The 22852-nt window shown below is 39.0% G+C and overlaps 1 protein-coding gene across 2 annotated transcripts in view; it reads left to right on the top strand.

The window, feature by feature from the left end:
* Window positions 1–22852, top strand: part of Txk (TXK tyrosine kinase) — a 58992-nt gene that overhangs the window by 4704 nt on the left and 31436 nt on the right. For both annotated transcript variants that reach the window (XM_008837715.3, XM_017799251.2), the window contains 3 exons: window positions 7004–7058; window positions 16453–16532; window positions 17410–17537. In XM_008837715.3, coding sequence (XP_008835937.1) covers window positions 7004–7058; window positions 16453–16532; window positions 17410–17537 — 263 coding nt within the window. The remainder of the gene's footprint in view (window positions 1–7003; window positions 7059–16452; window positions 16533–17409; window positions 17538–22852) is intronic.

Here is a 22852-nt window from a genome sequence, read left to right as displayed (position 1 = left end):
ACCCCTCTTATAATCCCCCCTCACTAGATTTCAGGCATTCTGTCATATATGTTAAGGCCTATTGAGTTGTTAGTGTACCCAGACATCCTTCAGTGCAAGTTCATCCACTGGGGTCTAGTCAGCCTATCTAGAGTCTCTCAGTTTTATAAATTTATGTTCTCAGTTTAAGCATGAACCCCCTCTGGCCTTGGATGCTTACTTTGCAATTAGCACATACTTCCAGCAGATGGCAGTACATGATACACATAATGACATCAAGATGGTATTTCTTGAGAACAGGCATCAAATATAAAGAAATGAGAGAACCTTATTTTGCTTTGCCTGAAATCAGATTCAACACATCTGTCCCTAAGACAACTCCAATTCCAAAAGTTTTAGTGAGTAATGTACCTCATTGGAGTAAAGGCAGAGATGAGCCTGGTCATGTGGCACATCTAACACGGCTTTCCTGGCCTTCTCTGTAAGCTTGGAGGAAGCTTTCTCTTTCCCTGCAGGCACTCAGCCTTCCATGTCCTCTCTGTTAAACCTTGGCCCAAGACTCCAGGCTCCAGCTGATACAGGGGAGAAACAGTGTCCCCTAGAGTGTTCTTAGTCTCATTCATAAAAGAATTTAAGAATGAACTCAAACAGACACTTTGGGACAATGTTACTAGAATTTTAAAGAAAAATCCTCAGGGCAGGCAAGCTGGTCATCTTGGCAGCTGCCATGAGGAGGAGAATGGAGGGGAGAAGGAAAGAAGCCAGGAAGCCAGGCAGGTTTAGAACCTGCATGGAGGTCAGATACGTGGTAGACTGGCAGCCACATGGCAGGGAGAAGGAAGCTCTAGAGAAAAAGTAAAGAAATACAAGATGCTAGGGGCAGCCCAAAGTGTTAAAGAAACCATAGTTAGAGAAGGGATATGAAGAAGAAAGGAATTCAGAAAAGTGGGCAGACTTACAGAGAGCTACATGTCTGTGGCCAGTCCAGAAGATTCCAGGTAGGAAAAATTCACTATCTCGTTAACAATCTAGGTATACCACTTGTCTATTCAGCATGATGTCAGGTGAACCCACCTTCCTAGTGGTCCTATGACCAGATGAATGACCCATGGAACTGGAAGGGTGGGTTTACCAATAGAAAGACTAGAGATTTTATAGTCTTGAGCAGTTATCTTATGGGTTTTTTTGCTACTCTAGCATAGTGACAGCAAGCCCTCAGGAGGCCAGCCACTTTTCTTAGAAAACAGTTTCACAACTCTACTGCTTCTCACACATGCCTCATAAGGGCTCACTGCTTTGAGGGCTGAAGCTGACCAGCAAAACAGGTCTCTTGAAAGTACAGCTCAGAGAAGATTTTGGTATGAAAACCATCCCCCCACAAAAGAAAAAGAAAACCAAGACCTGTTTCATTTTTTCATATTGTTAACCTAGTTTGGATCCTCCAGAAGATTAAAGGAGACACACATGACAGTCCCTAAAAGAGCCCCTGGTTAACGAATGGACACTTGGACCCAGAAATGCCATGTTCCTTTCATTCATTATTAATTCATTTGTTAATCACATCTCTTGTTTAGGCTGAACCTTTGACTATCATATTGACTTGTAACTACTGGATCATTTGAATTAAACTGATCTGGTGTTGGAATTTCCATTTCATTTCTTTAGGCCTTGATTTATATGATTGTAAAAAAAAGCAACCTTTTCAGTGACTCCAGTTTTGGGAAGATGTAGTCTAAATTTTATTTTTTAAAAAAAAAAATAAGTTCAGGGATGGGACTCTTGGTGCACCCAGTGGATGGACCCACACTGAAGGACACTTAAGGACACAAATCAGACTCTATAGGCCATATTATATATATAAAAGAATACATTAAGTTGTGCAGGGGGCAGTAGGGGGAGGCGCAGATAAGGAGGGGATCTAAGTACCATCAAACTATAGTGTATGAAAATCACAAAAATTCAATGAAGAATGGCATATTAGTTAAGAAAAAACCAAGTTCATTTAAGTACATGTTATCATAATTAACCACTAGAACTTATTGATAACTTAATATGTGCCATGCACTGCGGTGATAGCTATACAAAATTGCTGCTCTATAGGCTGAGGTACTGAGTGTAGATGCAACTGAGTTCAAATCCTGGTATCACTATTGACCAGTGCTTTGATTGTAGGCAATGTTGCCTAATGTCTCCAAATGATCTAAAAAGTGGGCATAGTAATGCCCATCTCATATGGTACATAGTAAACATTCAATATCTTTTAGTGACTATTGTCATTTCTGTGAACTGTGAAGCTCAGATGAAAGTCATCTATGATTTGGTCCATCTTGCCTACTTTTAATAGTGACCAGCATGCCTTAGTTACTTCAGCCCCTGAATCACTTTATACGTTCCATCTCAATTTACTATATACTGGGGATGTATCAGATGTTAGCTGCTCCAGGCACTGGGGATACAATTTAGAACACATAGAACCTTCCCGGCCTTTATGGGACTTACAGTTCATGGAGAAAATAGACATTAAGTAACACTGCATTTAAAAGCAAATGTATAGCCAGGCGTGGTGGCACACACCTTTGATCCCAGCACTCGGGAGTCAGAGGCAGGCAGATCTCTGTGAGTTCAAGGCCAGCCTGGTCTACATAGTGAGTTCCAGGACAGCTGGGGCTACAGGGAGACCCTGTCTCAAAAAAGACAAAAAAAAAAAAAAAAAAAAAAAAAAAAAACAAACCAAAAGCAAATATATAATTCTAGATTATAGTGCACTAGTGCTAGATAATGATTCTAAAGAAGTAGTGTAGGATACTACAGGAGAACAAAGGGGAACAGATATACGTAGATGCGGGTGTTGGGTTAGGGAAAACTTTTATGAGAATGTGACATGAAATCTCAAGGTGGTGGGAGGCGGTTTGGATGGTGGAAAGAGACCGTGTCGGTGTGCACTTGTGTTGTCTCAGGGGAACATGGGTACACAGAGTTACGGTTGCTTTGGTTTAAAATGCATACTCAAATTGTCAACATTACATTGTAATAACCCAGTTTTCAGTAAGCCCTCAAACCAACAAGCCAATTTGATAAATTATTTATAAAGCTAAATAAATCAGAACAATCACCGTAATTCAAAGTCGATTGCTAAATGTCCTTAAACAATTAGTCCTATTTATAACCTCAGTTAATTACATTTCCTGAAACACTTAATTTGCATTAACAAATTGAATATAGTCAATTATCATTTTAAGTGCTTCACATGGTTGGCAGAGCAAATTTACAATTGTAATAAGTCCTATATAAATCTTTTTAATGATGCTGGAACTCTAACAAATTAAACATAAATGTGGGAAATTTAGTTCTCTTAACAGTGTAAATATTTAAAAATTAGTCGTCTCTGCAAATAAGTTTAAAATTAATTATGCATTTGAAATTGAAGACAAAAATTGACTATACTAGATTTTCTTAAAATTATAAACATTTAAAATACCAAGCATGGAGCTGGAGAGATGTCTCAGCAGTTAAAAACACTGGTTTCTCTTGCAGAAGACCTTGGTTCAGTTCCCTACACAGCAGCTAATAGCTTATTGTAACTCCAGGTTCAGGGATCCAATGCCTTTTTCTGGTCTCCACGGGCGTTTGTATGCATGGGTATACTAACAGACATGTGGGTGGAACACTCACACACATAAGAAAATAAAAATAAACAATTTAAAATGCCAAGCATGTTGATAATTCAGAACTTCCAGAAGTATGAATTTGATTCATCTCATATCTCTACATTTAGTCTCTGATATTCTGGGATTAGACAGTCACTTACAAAGGGAAGCAAATTTACCTCCTCTGATCTGATGGGGTTCCTGAATCAAAAAACTGATGAGCTCAATACTTCTGCCTAGTACTTGGAAGTGTAAGAGGAGGCATCTATGGTCATTGTACCCTGAACATATCCTATCTCATCACAAATCTAAGAGGCGCACGGAACCCAAGGCCTTATACACATAATGGGCCGTTTCTGATGAACTATAACTTGATATGCTGTTTTTTTGAAACGTCCAATTCTTTGATTGATTGATTTTATATGTGTATGAATGTTTTGCCTGCGTATGTACCATTTGCACAATGGTATGTAAGTGCACCATGTGCGTGCAGTGCCCACAGAAGCCAGAGAAAGGTGTTATATCCTCCGGAACTGGAGTTACAGATGGTTGTTAGCTGCTATGGGGGTGCTGGGAACTGAACCCAGGTCCTCTGCAAGAGCAGCCAGTGCTCTTAGTCACTGAGCCACCTCTCCAACCCCTAATATCCAACTCTTGTGTTCACATCATTTGGTATTGGTTTGGTATTAGTTATCTAGGTATAGGAATTAAAGTTTGTGTTGGTTAATGTTAATTGTCAACTTGCCACATCTACAGTCACCTGGGACCAGAGTCTCGGTGAGGGATTGTCTCCATCAGGTGGGGTGGTAGGCATGACGGGGGGAGGATGTCTTCATTACAGTAGTTGGGGCAGGAAGACCCATTCACTGTGGCTGGCACCATTCTTTAGGCAGGAGATTCTTAACTGTATGGGACTGGACAAGTGTTTGAGTAGCTATCTTCATCTAGCTGTATGGTATTTTGTGGTGACTTCATTACAATAATGTGATTTTTATATTTAAAAGAACCCAAATAGTTCTGAAAAAAAAAAAAAGCGGAGAAAGCAAGCAGAGCACTAGCCTGTGTTCATCAATTCACCCCTCTCTTCTCTTGACTGTGGATGTAATATTACCGGCTGCTTGCAGTGCCTGCCCCTTGACTTACCAGTGGTAATGGACTCCAGCCTGGAATGGAGAGCTAAAATAAACCTTTTCTCACCTAAATTGCTTTTGTCAGGGTGTTTTATCAGAGCATCAGGAAACAAAACTAAGACACAGACTTACCTATTGGGAAAAAATAGGTAGCCAGGCTGGTTCTAGCCAGGCTGGTTCATGCCTTTAATCCCAGCACACACAAAAAACCTTAAAGAAGTCTTCTAATGTTTAGCATGTTATTTAAATAGACAAAATTCTGAAATACTGTGCTCCGATTCTCACCTGAATTACCCTCACTGAATTTCTTTTCTGCTCAAAGTCTCTGTTGTATTAATGGCTCTGACTTTGCCTCACTTTTCTACCTGACTCTCTGTAGCTACTTTGTATTCATTCCATTCTTGTAACATACCCATGAGGGTGAATTTTTAGTTTATATTTAAACAAAATGAGTCCACTTGATTTTTTTATTTATCACTAAAATAAATGAATTAAATAATAAAATGAATATCAACATTAGAGCAAGTGGAAAATACTATTTAAGAATGCAGTTTATGGGGCTGGAGAGATGACGCAGCAGTTAAGAGCACTGGCTGCTCTTGCAGAGGACCCAGATTCTATCCCCAGCACCCACAGGATGGCTAACAGCTGTCCCTAATTCCACTTCCAGGGAATCTGATGCCCTCTTCTGATCCCCAAAAGCATTGCACAAGTGGGTGTGCTTACACACATGCAGGCAATACACATGCACATTAAAAAAAGAGAAGTCCTGAAGGCCCTGCACTGTGCGATGCCACCAATTACTCTTATTCCTTCTAGTAAGTGGCCAACTACTTTGTCTAAATCTGCTGTAATCGTCTCGTGGTGCCTATGGCTCATCCTTTTTACTGTTCATTTATACTTGGATGACGTTAGTAATTTAGATACCTGATCATCCTAATTTAGCTTCCCACTACTGTGTTAGGGGAAGTCCACATATGTGATACTCCATCCTGTCACCTAGAGGGGTTTCAGTTAACCTCCCACGGCGACTTAGCTGTGCTCAGTCTGCCTTCTTCCTGCCGCTCTCCACAAAGCAGTGCTTCTTATAACATTAAATGACATTTCAAGTTCTCCATAAACATCTTATTTGAAATGGAAGGCTCTCAACATTTCTGTCTTCCTTGCTTTACCTTCTTTCTCATATGTATATACTGCCTAAGGATGGTCATATCACATTGTATATTTACCTTATAATACGATTTAATTTCATTTCCTTTGTGTACTTCTTATAGTCTAGTCACTTAATGACATGTGGAATGCAAAGGAAACCCAGTGATTGAAGGCGGAAAGTGGGCTGGTGACCATAAGGAAGTCCAATGTGGCTTAGCGAGTGGAGGAAAGGGTGCGGTGAGAGAGATGAAGAAGAAGAAGAAGAAGAAGAAGAAGAAGAAGAAGAAGAAGAAGAAGAAGAAGAAGAGGAGGAGGAAGAAGAAGGATGAGTCAGGATCATTGATTGGTTGTTCCATGAACTCTGTTAACTACAAGAGGATGTAATATACTTAGGAGATTCAGATGTTAGAATGGATTTTAATTTGGAAAGGGAACTAGCACTTACAAAAGCATGCAAACAGGAACTTTCTGAGAGGAAAGAAATTTTTTGTTTTTTAAGATTGTTTGCAGAACCAGGCATTTGTTGGATAGGATGACTTTATTATGTATGTATGTATGTATGTATGTATGTATGTATGTATGTATATGAGCATATTGCCTGCATGCATCTAAGTGCATCTGTGTCATGCAATGCCCATGGAGGTCAGAAGAGGGTATCAGAGCCCTGGAACTGGAGATACAAATAGTTGCTAGGCATGTGGGTGCTGGGAACCAACTATGGATTCTCTGGAAGAAGAGCAAGTTCTCTTAACTGCTGAGCCACCTCTCCAGCCCTAAGGATGACTTCTTAACTACATAACTTTCATAGAATTTTACAAGTTGTTGAATCATACAAAATTACCTATAGGTCCTGTGTGTGCCAGAGGTTGACTTGGGCTATGATAGAATAAACTATGTACTGGGTTGAAAGTAAAATTGCATTGAACTTGATAAATTGGTAACATAATAGCATATTGTCATATATCTGAATTTAAAGTCACAACTTTCTAAAATCAATTTTAAAGTAAAGGCCTTTAAAATGAAGAAAATACAGTAGTTTTATTTTTCTGAAAACTTTTCAATGTAAAGTTAAAAATTTTTTTGTTACTTTTCCAGGTGGTACCATAAGAACATTACCAGAAATCAGGCAGAACATCTGTTGAGGCAAGAGGTAACTCAATGTGTTCATGAACAAGTCTGTGAATATTTTAAACCATTCTGAGAGGTATATTATGAAGACCATAGACAATCAATGTGGTGTATTCTTATTTTTTCTAATTCTAAAATATTATTACATTCTCATTTCCCTGCACATTTTCTAAGTATGAATCAGGTATATTTGCATACGATCACATTTTTCATTGACTTTTATCATAATTTCAGAAACATGTTTCTCCCAAAATGATTTAGACTCCTCAGCCCCTTTCATTCAACGTGTATTTGCCCAGCATGGTCTATATCTTCGCTGCCCATATAATCTTTGCATGACAAAGACTCTCTAACCTCACGGACTCTGTTTAGACTCATTAAAAACACAGAGTGATATGTGGTGCTATAGTTTCCTTAGCCTTTAGAAACAAAGGGGAGAGTTGGTAGTCAAAGTATCAAACTCAGTATTCAAACATGGGAAATTCAGAGAAGGAAGGCTGGGAGCAGCCCCACAGTAAGCAAGTCACATGGTCCAAAGCAAAGGACTGTGGATGTCCAGTATCCAGAAGGATGTCAGACTCTGGAAACTCTCATTTTACTGCAGACTCTAGAGCAGAGCATTATGCCCACCCCATAGATACAATATCAAAAACCGGCCCTGACATTGTTTTGTTTTCAGATAAAGTCTCACGTAGCCTTGGTTGACCTTGAACTGTATAACTGTGGTGACCTTTAACTCAGGGCACTCTTGCTTCCACCTCCTACGTGCTAGATTGTAGCATGTGCTCAGCTGCTCTGACACTTCCAAAGGGGCTAAAATCTCACACATGCAGCTGAAACCTACCCTGTCCTTCCTTCCATCCTTCATTTCCCTTGAGGCGATCATACCAGGGGGATGCACTCTCATTTGTCTGCGTGCTTATATACGTGTGTGTAAAAAATCTATAGCGTTTTCATTTTACCATTTACTATTGAATATCATATGTATATTGATATCTACTTATTTACTTCTGAGACAGAATCTCCCTTTATAGCCCAGACTAGCCTCAAACTTGAGGCAATCCTCCTGCCTCAGCCTCCTAACTGCTGAGATAGATGTGAGCCACCATCACAGGTCTTTTTTTATGCGAGTCTATAAAAATAGATCCAATGTCCTTAAACATTAAAATAGTTTCTAACTTCTTATTATGGGAAACTCTATTGTGATATATTTTCTTATAACTATCATCTTGTGTACAAACGAATTATCAGGTCACTTAATGTGAAGATTTAACATTGCTAAGTATTTTCAAGACATGATTCAGAGTAGCTCCACTAGTTTACATTCTTTTTTAATTTAAAATGTTTTGATTTATTTATTTTCATTCTATATGTGTGAATGCTATGCCTACATGTATGTAAGTGCACCTGCGTCATGGAATGCCTACAGAGGCCAGGAGAGGGCATCAGATCCCTTGGAACTGGAGTTGTGGATGGTTGTTAGCCTCCATGTAGGTGCTAGGAATGGAACCCAGGTTCTCTACAAGAGCAGCCAGTGCTCTTAATCGCTGAGCCATTTCTCCAGCCCCTACTCTACGTTCTTTTGTGATAGAACATTTTGTATTTATTCTTTGAGAATTTCAACTATGTATATAATATACTTGATCATAGTCACCCTTCACTTTCTCCAAGATCCCTCCCCATGACCCTCTCCTAACTTCATGTCCTTTGGAAAAAAAAATAAGTCACTGAGTCCAGTTACTCATGGAGGCGAGGCCATTCACTGGAAGATAGTCAATCTCACAGGGGTCACACTCCTCATGAAAACTGATTGGTTTTCCCCCTAGTAGGCATCAACTGTCAATAGCTCTTCAGCTAGGAGTAGGGGCTCATGTCCAAACCCCTCATCTATGCTGGAATGATGTGGTGTAAGTCTTGTATAGGCAGCCACAGGTGCTGTGAGTTCATGACTACAGCAGTCCTTCATGTCCAGAAGACACTATTTTGCCTCAGTCCTCCCTGACCTCTACTGCTTACCACTTCTCAATGTTTCCTGAGCCTTGGAGGAAGGGACTGTGATACTGATGTCCCATTTATGGCTGAGTACTCCCTCCCATCCTTGGTCTCTGCACATTGATCAGTTGTGTAAATATCTATATGAACTGCCATACACTATATAAAGATGCTTCTCTGATAAGGACTGAAAACTGCACTAATCTACAGGTATACAGAGATATTTAGAAAGCAGTTCTATGTCCAGTTCTATTTAGCAAAATGATAGCAGTAGGTTCACCTCTGAGGACTATGAGCTCCTGAGCCACAGGCTCTTGGCTAGATTTATGGTATCAGGAATAAGTTTCCTCCTGTGAAATAGGCCTTAAATCAGAAAGTAGTTGGTTACCCCTATAACAGTCATGCCACTATTGAACACATGGGTATATTTTGCCAAGCCTCTGGTTATTGTAGCTTGCAAAGTTAACAGCTGGACAAGATTGTTGATGACTTTTGTCCCCTAGAAACCTGCAAAACACCTTCTAGTACTATGACAGCTGGCCAGTAGGGAAGGAGTTTCTTGGCTAATAACAACTTGATTTCTCCATATCCTGTGACCAAAATATATGGTATCTTCATCAATAGAGTCTTACCATCAAGTTCTGGTTGGTGACCAAGAACACTGGCAATACTGTGCATTTTTTTAGGGTTTCTGGGAGTCCCTGACTAACAACATGAGAGGTGGTTTCCCACAGCTGGCAACCTATGGCTTTGGGAGGAGCATTAGCCCCCATGTAAGGTAACTGCATTTAGATTAATGCAGCTTTCTTTCTTTCTTTCTTTCTTTCTTTCTTTCTTTCTTTCTTTCTTCTCTCTCTCTTTCTTTCTCTCTCTCTCCCTCTGTCCCTCCCTCTCTTCCTTCTTTTCTTTTATTCTTTCTTTTTGAGGCAGGATCTCACTATGTAGCCCTGGATGGCTTGAAACTTGTAATAGACCAGGCTGACCTCAGACTCACAGAGATCTGCCTGCCTCTGCCTCCTGAGTGCTGGGATTAAAGATGTGCACTATCACACCTGGCTCATTTGACTTTTTTCAAACATCCTCAGTGTTAGTTATTCCTCTTCCTACCCTCCCTTCTTCTCTCCCTTCACCCTCCACTTAAACCTCCCTTCCCTATTGTTCCCTTTTCTCCCTTCATATCACCTTTGATAAAAGCCCCTTCATGATAAAAGCCATATGACTAGGCTTTATATGACAAACCTGTAACTGCCATCATATTAAGTGAAGAAAAACTCAAAGCATTATCATTAAGATCAGGAGCAAGGCAAGAGTGTTCACTCTCGGCACTCCTATTTAATAGAGTACTTGCAGTCCTAGTCAGCACCAAGACAAGAGAAGGAAATAGTAGGAAAGGAAGAAGTCAAAGTATCCCTGTTTACAGATGATATGAGTCTATGCATGAGTCTGTCCTAAGACTCCACCGGGAAACTCAGAGCTGACAAACATTTTCAATGAAGTGGCAGGTTACCAAATTATTATACCCAAATCATTAGCCTTCCTGTATACTAACAACAAAAATACTCAGAAAGAAATCAGGGAAGCAATCCCATTCACAATAGCCTCAAAATATGTCTTGTAATAAACATAACCAAGGTAGTGAAAGACCTACATATTGAAAACTTTAAAACACTGAAGAAAGAAATGAAGAAGAAACCAGGGGATGGAGAGACCACCTGTCACATGGATTGGTAAGGTTAATATTGTGAAAGTGACCATCCTACTAAAAGCAATCTGCAGACTCAATGCAATACCCATCAAAATTCCAGGGTATTCTTCATAAAACTTTAAAAAAAATTCTTAAAATTAATATTGAAGCACAAAAGACCCTACTTCCTGATTACCAGTGCAATTAATTTTATATGTCCATTCATCAGTTAGGTATATTCTTCTGCCTAAACTTATTCGCCTCTTGAACTTAGAAATCTTAAACATATATCTCCAATACCAATCTTTTGCACATATGCTCTTTTGTTCCTACTGTCTTTTCTTACACAGAATTTGTACACTGTTAATATACTTGAATTTCTCAACTTTTCTCTTTATTATCTGTACTTTTGGTTTAGCATGAGAAATCCAGGGGAGGCTGTGAAGGTGGCTCAGGGGAATAAGAGAGCTTGCTCCACAAGCAGGGGGACCTGAGTTCAAAACCCCAGCATCCATGTGACAAGCTGGGCATGACTTTGTGTGCCTGTGTCCTCAGTGCTGCTTTGGGCAGGGGAGGGCAGAGGATGGTTGCTGGGACTTGATGGCTGCCACCTAGCTCCCGGTTCAGTGAGAGACCCTGGGGAGTGATAGAACAGGATGCCTGATGTCCTCCTCTGGCTTCTGTGTGCGTGCGTGCACTTGTGTGTGTGTGTGTGTGTGTGTGTGTGTATCCCCATGCCATATGTACATACAACACATACATACACTGTGTACATATACATGCATACATCCCCACATACACATGAACCAGAAAAGACAATCATTTTTTTAAAAATATATTTTTGTGTTTTCTTTTAAATATGTAAGGTTGCTTTTCACATGCTACACCAACACATCTGATATGTGTGGGTATAATGAATAGTATATTTCAAAAAGGACATACTATTGCTCTATGTCTTAAAATGTTTTTACAATTTATATGTCTTTTTATTTTAAAATATGCTTGGACCAAGCTCTGCTTAGCCACGGGTTGGCTTTCCTATTATTTTATTTCACATTTATCCTGTCAGGTTTGAAAGTGAGCTTCGCTTGTTACTTTCCAATCTTTTTGCATTTAGCAAAAAGTTGTACTAGCTTCGTACGATGAGTTGGGTAGTGGAGTTTGCCTGTTCTTTCAGCCTCTGTGGTAGCTTGTATTGGATATGTTGAAGGTCAGGCGTTTCTCTTTCATAAAATAATCAGGACATGCTGGTTTTGAAAATCGGTAGATTTGATGACAGGTTTAAATTCCTTTTCTTTATGAGATGTTTGATAATTATAACCACCTTGAGAACTGCCTGTTTTATATTTTATTTTAAAATTTATCATATAAATAATTCACAGCAGTATCCTATGATTTTTATTTCTTTCCATATTTAAAGAATCAGTCTGTTCATATCATTCAAATCTAAAGGTTTTGAAAGTTTTCTTTCAAACTTCTCTCCAAGCCTCAAAGCCATCTGTTTCTTTCTTTCTTGATGTTATTAGTTTATTTTGAGTCCTTTCTGAGATATTTAATGTAAGTAATCTCAAGTATGTTTTCTTGTGTTACTATTTTTCATAAATGGCAGCATATTACATACTCTTCTTTTTTCTTTATTGTGTATGGCGTGTGTGTGTGCATGTTTACTTATGTGTGTGCAGGTACAGAGGTTGACATCAGGAATCTTCCTTGGTCTTTCTCCATCTTCATTTATTAAGCAGGGCCTCTCAGTTGAACCCAGAACTCTCTGATTTGGCTCATGTATTTAGCCAGCTTGTCTCAGGGACTCTCCTAGAAAACTGTGATTTCAGGCAGGCTACCTGGAATTTATATGGGTGCTGGGGCTTTGAACTCAGGTCCTTATGCTTTTTTTTTTTTTTTTTTTTTTTTTTTTGGCGAGTATTTACCCACTGAGCCATTTCTTCAGCTCCTATTTCTGCTCTTCTACATATTGCCTTTTCCCTTCATACTGAGAATATTCCACATCAGTACACATACTTTCCAATCAGTGCACATTACTTTCCAATTTGGATGTATCACAATTTCAAATCAATGGTTCATTATATTAAGTGGTATGTGCTATTTTGCTTTTAAAACAATGCTGCCTTGACTAACTTTCACATACATCGTTTTCTATTTATATGAGTCTGTCTATAGGATGAATCTGTAAGGTGTAAATCCTGGGTCAAAGGGAGCACATTTCTAACTTTTACAGACATCAAAGTGTCCTTTCTGGGAGTTGTATGAATTTAGATACCGACCAGAAATGTACAAGCATCTGTTTCCCACAGCCTTTGCAGACAGCATTTCATATGAAACATCTGGATCCTACTCTGACACCTCGTCATACTGTGGATTTGATTCCCATACTCTTAGCCTAGGGATGTTAAACATTTTCCATACATTACATTTTATGTATTTGATTTTCTTTGTTGTTACTGTCTGTTCATATCTTTTGCATAGTTTTATTTGGTTTTGATGTTCTTCTCAGAATTTGTAGGATGTAACCATACTAAGGAAATTAATCTTTTGTGACATGTAGCAATATTTCCTCCAGTTTTCCAATTGTCTAATGGTTTTCTGGCATGAATAGTATTTGATTTGTACATGTTTGAATTTATCAGATAAATTTTTATAAAGACTGAGAGACTGGGTCAAGGTAGAATTGCTTTCCTCACTCTAAGACAGTAAGAAAAACTTCCTGTCTGGTAATTAACAATTAACTTTTCTCATTTGCAGACTCACCTTGACATATTGGGGGGGGGAACCCTCCTTGTGGTTGCATTCAATGTACAGATTAATTTAAGGAAAAACTTTCAGGCATTGCAAATCAGTGGGCTGTGCTGTACTGCTCTTTGATGTTCCTGGATTCAATTAATTAACATTTTGTTTAACATTTGTGTTGATTTAAATGAAGCCAGTCAGTAGTTTTCTGTGCATCTAGGCTGGGTTGTTGTTCCTGACAGCAACCTTATACATAAATTTAGACATTAAAATATTTTATTATTTTTTTTATATGTATGAATGTATTGCCTGCACGCATGTAAGTGCACCTGTGTCATGCAAGGCCTACAGAGGTCATAAGAGGGCGTTGGATCTCCTGGAACTGTAGCTATAGAGTTAGCCACCAAGTAGGTATTGGAAACTGAACCTGGATCCTAAGAGCAGTCAGTGCTCTTAACCACTGAGCCATCTCTCCAGCCCCAAATTAAGTTTTTCTCCTTTACCTATGCTCTGGAATTCTTTAGTTTCTATACCACTTTTTTTCTTTAAAGTTTGGTATATTCCAAGGTGTAAAACTATGGTACTTTCTAATGTTGTGAATTAAGAATCTTAGCCATTTTTCAAATCAATAGACCCATTAATTTTTTTCTTTCTTCTGGATTCAATTTTGAGAAATTGTTTTGTTGGTTAGCTAATTACCCATTTTGTTTAAGTTTTCAAATTTGTTACAGAGGCAAATAAAGTTTTAATTTTTTATAGATCTTTGATTTATTTTTCTTGGTGATATTTTTGATAATTTAAACAGTAGTTATTGATTAGGTTAATTACCAGTTTATCTGTCTGTTATTTTCCTCCAAAGAACCAGATTTTGAAGTTAATTACTGGTTATATCATATTTTTTTTTTTGGTCGTGATCTTCTACTTTGGTTTTTCTTTTTGAGACAAAGTTTCTCTGTAGCCCCAGCTGGCCTAGAACTCACTATGTAGACCAAGTTGGCCTTGAACTCAAAGAGAGACCCACCTGCCTCTGCCTCCTAAGTACTCGGATCAAAGGGGTGTGCCACCACACCCAGCTTTCTACTTTGATTTTTGTTAATTTTTTCCTCTTACTTAACTAGGTTTATTTTAATTAATTAATTAATTTTTATTTTAAATGTTTGAGTGTTTTGCTTGCATGTATTTAGATACACCATGTATGTGCGATGCCTATGGAGGCCAGAAGAAGATGTTGGATTCCCTGGAACTGGAGTTACATACAGTTGTTAGCCGCCATATGGGTGCTGGGAACTGAACCCGGGTCCTCTGGAAGAGCAGTCAATGCTTTTAACTGCTGAGCCTTCTCTCTAGCTCCTCCTAGGTTTATTTTACAAATCTTTTATTAACTTGTTGAATTGGTTGTGTTTATCTCTGTTTTTTTTTTTGTTGTTGTTTATAGATATAACTAAGAGCATCTAAATACCACATGAATTCTTATTATTTTGTAGACATTTTCATTTTTATGTTAATTTCATTGATTATATAAAAGAGAGTTAAAAACTGCAGATGCTAAAGGCATTGTATTTGGGAGTTTCTAATTTTATTGCTTTGAGGTCAGATGTCTTCCTTCTTTGAAACTTTATGAGGAGGCCACTCCTTATGCAACTTTGTTATATGCTGTTATGTGTATCTACTCCAATGTATGTATGTATACCATACATGTGACTTTTTACGTCTTCGTCATCCTTACAGTATGTAACAGTTATAATATGTAACTCAACTCTTGTACACCAGAGTAGTTCAATATAAGCCAGAATTTGTGGTTTCCAACCCTGTCAGAGACTTTTGACTAAAAGTGTTCAATTAGGGATTGAGCCTGATATCTTCAAACAGTTTTTTTTTAATTGATTTTATTTTATGTGTATGTGTGTTTTAACCTGCATATATGTAGGGCACCACATATGTGCAAGGCCTGCAGAGGCCAGAAGAGGGCATTGGATCTCCTGGAATTGTAGTTACAGACAGTCGTTAGCCACCATGTGGGTGCTGGGGACTGAACCCAGGTCCTCTGCAAGGGCAGCCAGTGCTCTTAATTGCTAAGCCATGTCAGCCCTGAGCCTGATGTCCTGGTAAGCATGTGGAAGAAGGAGAAGACTTTGCTTTATGTTTTAAGTGCACTGTGAGGTGCTGGCTATAGTGTTTGGGGTGTCCACTTCCTAAGCATAATCTAAGTGCTACAAAACTTCCTAAGAGTAATCTTCCATGGGTTTGATAAGAGAGATGCTGGGCTGTTCTGTTTGCAGAAGCATAAGCACATCTAGTAAATCTGAAAAGTTTTATAATAACACACGAAAGAAATAGCCCCAAATTCAAAATTGTTTGAAAGCAATTTACAGCTGTCTTAGAGGTACTCCAAAGAATGTCCACAAGGACCCAGTTCTTAACAGAGAATTAAATGTGTTACCATGTTCTCCCACAGGCGTTTCTCTTCATCTCTCTCACACCCTACAACAATTTGCAGTTCTCAGCAGAATCTCCCATATTTCTTCTTTCTCACGAACTCTGATCTCCTTCCCCACTCTCTGCCTTTGCAGAAACATTTCTCCCAGTGTCCCCCACTCTGCTTCTTCCAAGTGCAGTCCTGTCAGTCTGTCTCAGAATTTCTTCTAGGGTCAGCGGTTTTTATCTGCTATTCTGAGCAATATAACAAAAATCACTAAATGGTGGGTACAAGGTTATCAAAACCAGAACTCTTCCTAGAAATACAATGATGATATTTAAAATACTCATACATTATAGTCATATCCAAAATACCTTTTCTAGATTTATGTCTCCTAAACTTATGAGAGGCAAGATGCTTTGTATCTGTAAAACAAACCTCATTTTTATAGTGAGTATAGAAATCACTTACTTTGAAATAAGTCATTTACTTATAATGAATCAATGTAGTTTTTATCAATGAAACATGGGTTTTTCTAAGAAGGAATAGACTCGTATGATGAATACTATTTTTTTGCAGGCCAAAGAAGGTGCATTTATTGTGAGAGATTCAAGGCATTTGGGTTCTTACACGATTTCTGTGTTTACAAGAGATAGAAGGTAAGTATTTGTGATTTTGGTCACTTTAGGAATAATTTGTGGGACAGTCTTGTTTTATGGAGAAGCCATCATCTAGGGAGTATAAGTGAGAGCTTAACTCACACAGATTGCTGGCCTAGAAACTGGGTCAAGTAGCCAGTCCACTTTGATGCCTGACACAGTCTGTTACATAGCTTCTCTTCTCTTCCTTGTTAAAAACAAATCCCCTCGATCAAGATATATTAGTTGTAGCACACACTGTTGGTGTGTTCCCAGATATCTTTGGTCTAGTCTAGGGCTGGTCTGCAGACACAGCTGCATGGAGTAAGCTTCCTGTGTCTTTAGGCCTGGGATCTTCTCTGACTATGGGAACTTGTGGTAAGACCAAAAGTACCTGAGAGGTAGTATCTCAGGAATAGTCCTCCTTGGTGATCAATAGGCACTGAGCTTCTTTGCACTTTAGTGGGGCAGTCCTGAGATGTTCTTGTCTCATAGGTTCCTGGAAGGAACAAGCCCCAGCTGCTCTAAGTAGTACCTTGCACAGTAATGTTCCCTATATTGACATTCCTGCCTGCCTTGTCTCACTTTTCCAATCCCTCACAATGGGTTTACTCATTTCAAATCAGTAGTTGATATATAATAAATATTTATATGTATTTCATGATAGGCAATACTTTACTGGGCATTGAGCTTGTCAAAGTTGTGCTTGAATCTGGGGTAACAATAAGACAGCTGAGGAATTTTCTAGCACCGATCAGACACCTATTGAGTCCATCAGTTGTCTCTTCAGGGTGCAGTATTGTTAGGATGAGAGCTTGAGAATTGGAGTCCTGTTGCTTAATGCATCGACTGACTCCCTAAGTAATTTTTCTACTAATTTACATTCTGTTGATTATAGAAGTACAGAGTCTTCAATAAAACATTATCAGATTAAAAAGAATGACTCAGGACAGTGGTATGTGGCTGAGCGACACCTCTTTCCATCCGTCCCTGAGTTGATCCAGTATCACCAGTACAATGCAGCTGGTAAGTGGGGAGTCAGGTCAGCAGGGCTGGGGATCCAGGTCCTGGACAGGAAACGTGCTCAGCAGTAACAAATCTCCCTGAGGAACTTGACATACAATCTGTCTTCTGGGTAATGATTGTCCTCATTGATGTGTTTTTCTTTTTTTTTTTTCCCAGTCAAGGGGCAAGAGGTGAATTGGGATTTTAGGGGTCTACTAGGTTGGAAAGATGATAAATGACAGAGAAACAAGAGGGATTTCATCCAGTGTTTATTCTGGAAGTTTATATAGGGCTAAATTTAAATAGGGCTTCAAATTCCTAAATGATGATGCAGCCTTCTCTCTGCCCCTGAAAATCTGCTCTCTACTTTAGATAATTACAAAAGAAAATTATCTTTAAGCTTTTCATCCCTGTTCTCTCTTGTTTGGAGAACAGAAAAAAGTTATGCAGAACCCAGCTTTTCACAGTTACACTTTGACTGAAATTCACCAGAAGAATGTTGAACCCCTCCCCAGCTAGTGTTTGCTGTCATCGCTCCTTGTGTAAATCTATCATCTGCAGAAAGAGAAAGGAGCCTAGAAAGTTCTCCCACAATTACAGTCACATCTCTGGTCTTCAGGCCTCACCTAACTTGTACTGGGGCACTTGGAACCCAGGGTGAAAGCTTTTTACCTCAGAATTGCAGAATTAGAGCTTGCTGTAATTTTTCATAGTGTTTTTTGACTTCTTGTCATCTGTTACTTTTAAAGATTTCATTCATGAAAATGTCTGTGGACAAAAAACAAAAAAAAATTCTTTTTGGAAAGAGAGCACTCTTCCATGACATTGGTTTAGAAACAAATCCGAGGAAATTGGTTTCCACTTATGGGATGAATCCACATGGATTTCCAGAGGGTCAGTGAAGTTTGGTTAGAAAAGCATGGCGGGGGGGGGGGGGGGGGGGGTTTGGTCAGAAGGCCAAGGCTGGGGGATGGAGAGAGAAACCCACACACCAGGAGGCCAGCCCTGAGTTTTTTTCTTCCACAGTCCCCTTTCTCCTTCCCTCAAAGAAAATCTGTTAGAAAGAGTATTTATATGATGAGGTTACAGAAAAGAAAGATTAGGGACTGAAGAGATGGCTCAGTGGTTAAGAGCACTGACTGCTCTTGCAGAGGACCTGGGTTCAATTCTTAGCATCCACATGGAGGCTAACAACTCTCTATAACTCCATTTCCAGGGGAGCTGATGCCCTCTTCTGACCTCTGTGGGCATTGCATGACACAGGTACAATGAGTGTGAGTGTATTGCTTACATGTGTGTAAATACACATATTATTATACACATATAATAAATAAAATATTTTAAAAAGATCAGGATATGCCAATGTTAAAAGATAGGAATGGTAAATTGTTAGGTTGCAAAGATAAAAGTTTAGAGAGAGGAACCCTCTAGGCCTGGTCCTGCTCTCACCTCCCTTTACTTCTCTGGGCTGCACAGCCTCCTGTGTCCTAGTCCCAGCACCTTCCCTGGGTAAGTCCAGCTCAGCGTGCCTTGACTCCCCCAAGCTCTTTCATCCCCCTCCCCCCAGTCTCTCCTTCTAGGCTGGGTACAGGTGCATTTCTTGTCTTGGCACCCCACACACTAGGGCCAACCTCTTGGCCCAGAGCCACCACTGCTTCCTGATCCTTTGCATCTGGACCAACCGAGTTCCTCCCTGTGGGCCCCCAGGAACCCTCTAGGCCTGGTCCCACCCTCACCTCCCTTTACTTCCCTGGGTGGAACAGCCACCAGCTTCCTGAGACCAGCATCTATCCTGGGCCCTTCTCCCAGGCCAGCCCAGCTCCCAAATTCTTGAGGGCAGCATCTTTCCTGGAGGGACCCATACCTTAGGAGAAAGCCTGAGAGCATCTGAGCCTCATCTCACTTGGGCCTCTGTGGGAACTCCTGAAGACAAAAGCAATTAGGCCCCTTCAATAGAAAATCCAAAGAGAAAACCTGAAGCCTAGACCAACCAGCTTTTCATACCCAACAAGTAAACCACAAAGGCACATAAAGTTTACAAAAAGAAGCAGATCTAAACTCAACAAAGGAAGGCTCGAGTCTCACACAAGAATCAAAACTAGGAAAGAAATTCACCATGTCAAAGTCACAGAGAAAAAATAATAACATGAAAAACCAAAATAATATATCCCCACCAAATACCAATAGTCATCTAGAGGAGTACAATGAGAACCCCCTAGAGATAATGCAGGACATGGAACTCAAAAGAACAATTATAAGCATGATAAAAGAATTTAGTGAATTTAAAGAGCACACAAAGAAATCAATTGAAGGAAGATAGGGATAAACTTCTGAATGAACTCAGAAAAGAGTTAGAAATATTGAAGACTACTCAGGCTAAAATGAAGAAGGAAGTGAAACACTCAGTAAGCTAATTAGAAACGACAGGAGAAAGCCTCACCAACTGGATGAATGAAATGGAAAACAGACTATCGAGACTGGAAGATAAAGTGGATGAATTAGACCACACAAGCAAAGATCATGAAAAAATTTTAAAAAACACAAGAATGGAAGATGCAAGAATTGTGTGACACCATAAAAAGACCAAACAAATCATAGGCATACAGGAAGGAGAAGAATCTTAAGATAATGGTATGGAACAGATCTTCAACAGGACTGTAGAAGAAAATTTCCCAAAATTAAAAAAAGACATGCCCATACAAATACAAGAAGCATACAGAACAACAAAGAGACAGGACCAGAACAGAAACTCTCCACGGCACATCGTAGTAAAAACACTACACGCACAAAACATTTTTTTCTATTTGTGTTTCCACATTCTAAAGGTTCATAGATGCCAACCTAGAATACATTACCAGGAAAAATGTCTATCATAGTTGAAGGGGAAAGAAAAACCTCCCATGACATAAATAGGCTGAAAGAATTCATGTCCACAAAACCAGACCTTCAGAGAGTTCTTGAATCAATACAAAGAGCTGAAGAAAGGAATGACTATACACAAGGGGTGGAAAGAAATTCAATGAAGGGATAATTGTGGAAATGCATAGCTATATCAAGAATGTGAACAGAAATAAAAATGACAGGATTCAATACACACCATTCATTAATAACTTTAAATATCACTGGACTGAACTCCCCAGTCAAAAGACAGAATAGTTGAATGGGTTAAGAAATAAAACCCATCTTTTCATTGTCTGCAAGAAACTCATCTTACTTTCAAGGACAGGCACTGCCTTAAGGTGAAAGGATGAAAAAAAATATACCAAGTGAATGGTACTAAGAAAAAATCAGGCGTTACAATTCTAATATCTGATAAAATAGACTTTAAACTAAAACTAATCAGAAGAGACAAAAAAGGCTACTTGATTCTGATCAAAAGAACAATAAACCAAGAAGATATTACAATCATGAACACATATTCACCAAATTCTGGTGTACCCAACTTCATAAAAACAGTACTACAGGATGTTAAGACCCAGATTAATCCCAACTCATTAATAGTAGGGGACTTCAATACACCGTTGTCACCATTAGATAGGTCAACAGGACAGAGAATTAACAGAGACTTCTGAATTAAACAATACCATATATCAAATGAACCTAACAGATATCTGCTGAATATTCCACCCAAGCACCAAAGAATATATTTTCTACCCAGTGCCCCATGGAACCGTCTCCAAAATCAACCATGTACTGGGGCACAAATCAAACCTCAACAAATACAAAAAGATTGAAATAATTCCATGCATTCTATCAGAACACAATGCAATAAAGCTTAAAATTAACACTGGAAGAATGCCCAGTAACCACATGAACACATGGAGATTAAACACATTCCTGAATGATGAATGGGTCAAAAGAGAAATTAAGAAATAAATAAAAGTATTCCTAGAACTAAATGAAAAAGACAATTCAACACAACAAAACCCCTGAAAGCAGTCTTTAGAGGGAAGTTTATAGCTCTAAGTGCCTACATTAAAAAATTAGAAAGATCACAAATAAATGACTTAACATTGCAATTCAAAATACTTAAAAAGCAACAAGAAATGAAACCCAAACCCAGCAGACAAGAACCACATGGTCATCTCAATAGATGCAGAGAAGGCCTTTAACAAAATTCAACATGCATTTATGTTCAAAGTCCTAGAAAGAATTGGACTGGAGGGAACATACCTCAACATAATTAAAGCCGTATATAACAAACCCCAAGCCGACATCAGAAGATGGAACGACCTCCCATGCTCATGGATTGGAAGAATTAATATTGTGAAAATGACCATCCTACCAAAAGCCATTTATAGAGTCAATGCAATGCCAATCAAATTCCCCATGACATTTTTCACAGTTGGAAAAAAAACCATCCTAAGATTCATATGGAAGCACAAAAGACCTTGGATAGGCAAAGCAACCCTGAGCACCAAGAGCCATGCTGGGGGGACTACTATACCAGATATTAAACTGTATTACAGAGCTATAGTCATAAAAACAACATGGTATTGGCATGACCCATAGATAAATGGAACAAAATTGAAGACCCAAATATGAGTACATTCAATTTCAGCCACCTGATATTTGACAAAGGAGCCAAGAACATTCACTGGAGGAAACACACTGTGTTCAGCAAATGGTGCTGGCAAAACTGGATCTCTACCTGTAGAAGAATGAAACTAAACCCCTATCTTTCACCTTGCACAAAAGTCAATTCCAAATGGATCAAAGACCTCAATGTAAAGCCAGAAACTCTGAAACTGTTAGAAGAAAACATTGGCAATAACCTACAAGATACAGGTGTAGGAAAGGATTTTCTAAACTGGACATCAACTGCCCAGGAAACAAGGTCAAGAATCAACAAATGGGAACTCATTAAACTAAAAAGCTTCAGTACATCAAAAGAAGCAACCAAGGAAGTGAAGAGAAAACCCACAGAGTGGGAGAAAATCTTCACCACTGACACATCTGACAGAGATTTAATATCCAGAATCTGTAACGAACTAAAAAAATAGAGAATCAAGACAAGAAGTAACGCAATTAAAAGATTGGCTAAGGAGCTGAACAGAGTTCTCAAAAGAGGAAGTAAAGATGGCTATGAAGCATCTTAAAAGATGTTAAACATCACTAATAATTAGGGAAATTCAAATTAAAACCACTTTAAGATTTTATCTTACCCGAGTCAGACTGGCTAAGATCAAGAGAACAAATGATACCAAATGTTGGAGAGGATGTGGGGAAAGGGGAACACTCATCCACTGCTGGTGAGGCTGCAAACTTGTGCAACCCCTATGGAAAGCAGTGTGGAGAACTCTTAAAAAAACTACAAATGAACCTACCATTTGACC

The sequence above is a fragment of the Nannospalax galili genome, unplaced genomic scaffold (assembly GCF_000622305.1).
Source record: "Nannospalax galili isolate Female #2095 unplaced genomic scaffold, S.galili_v1.0 scaffold318, whole genome shotgun sequence".
Taxonomy (NCBI): Eukaryota; Metazoa; Chordata; class Mammalia; order Rodentia; family Spalacidae; genus Nannospalax; species Nannospalax galili.
This window is presented reverse-complemented; position numbering and strand designations above follow the sequence as displayed.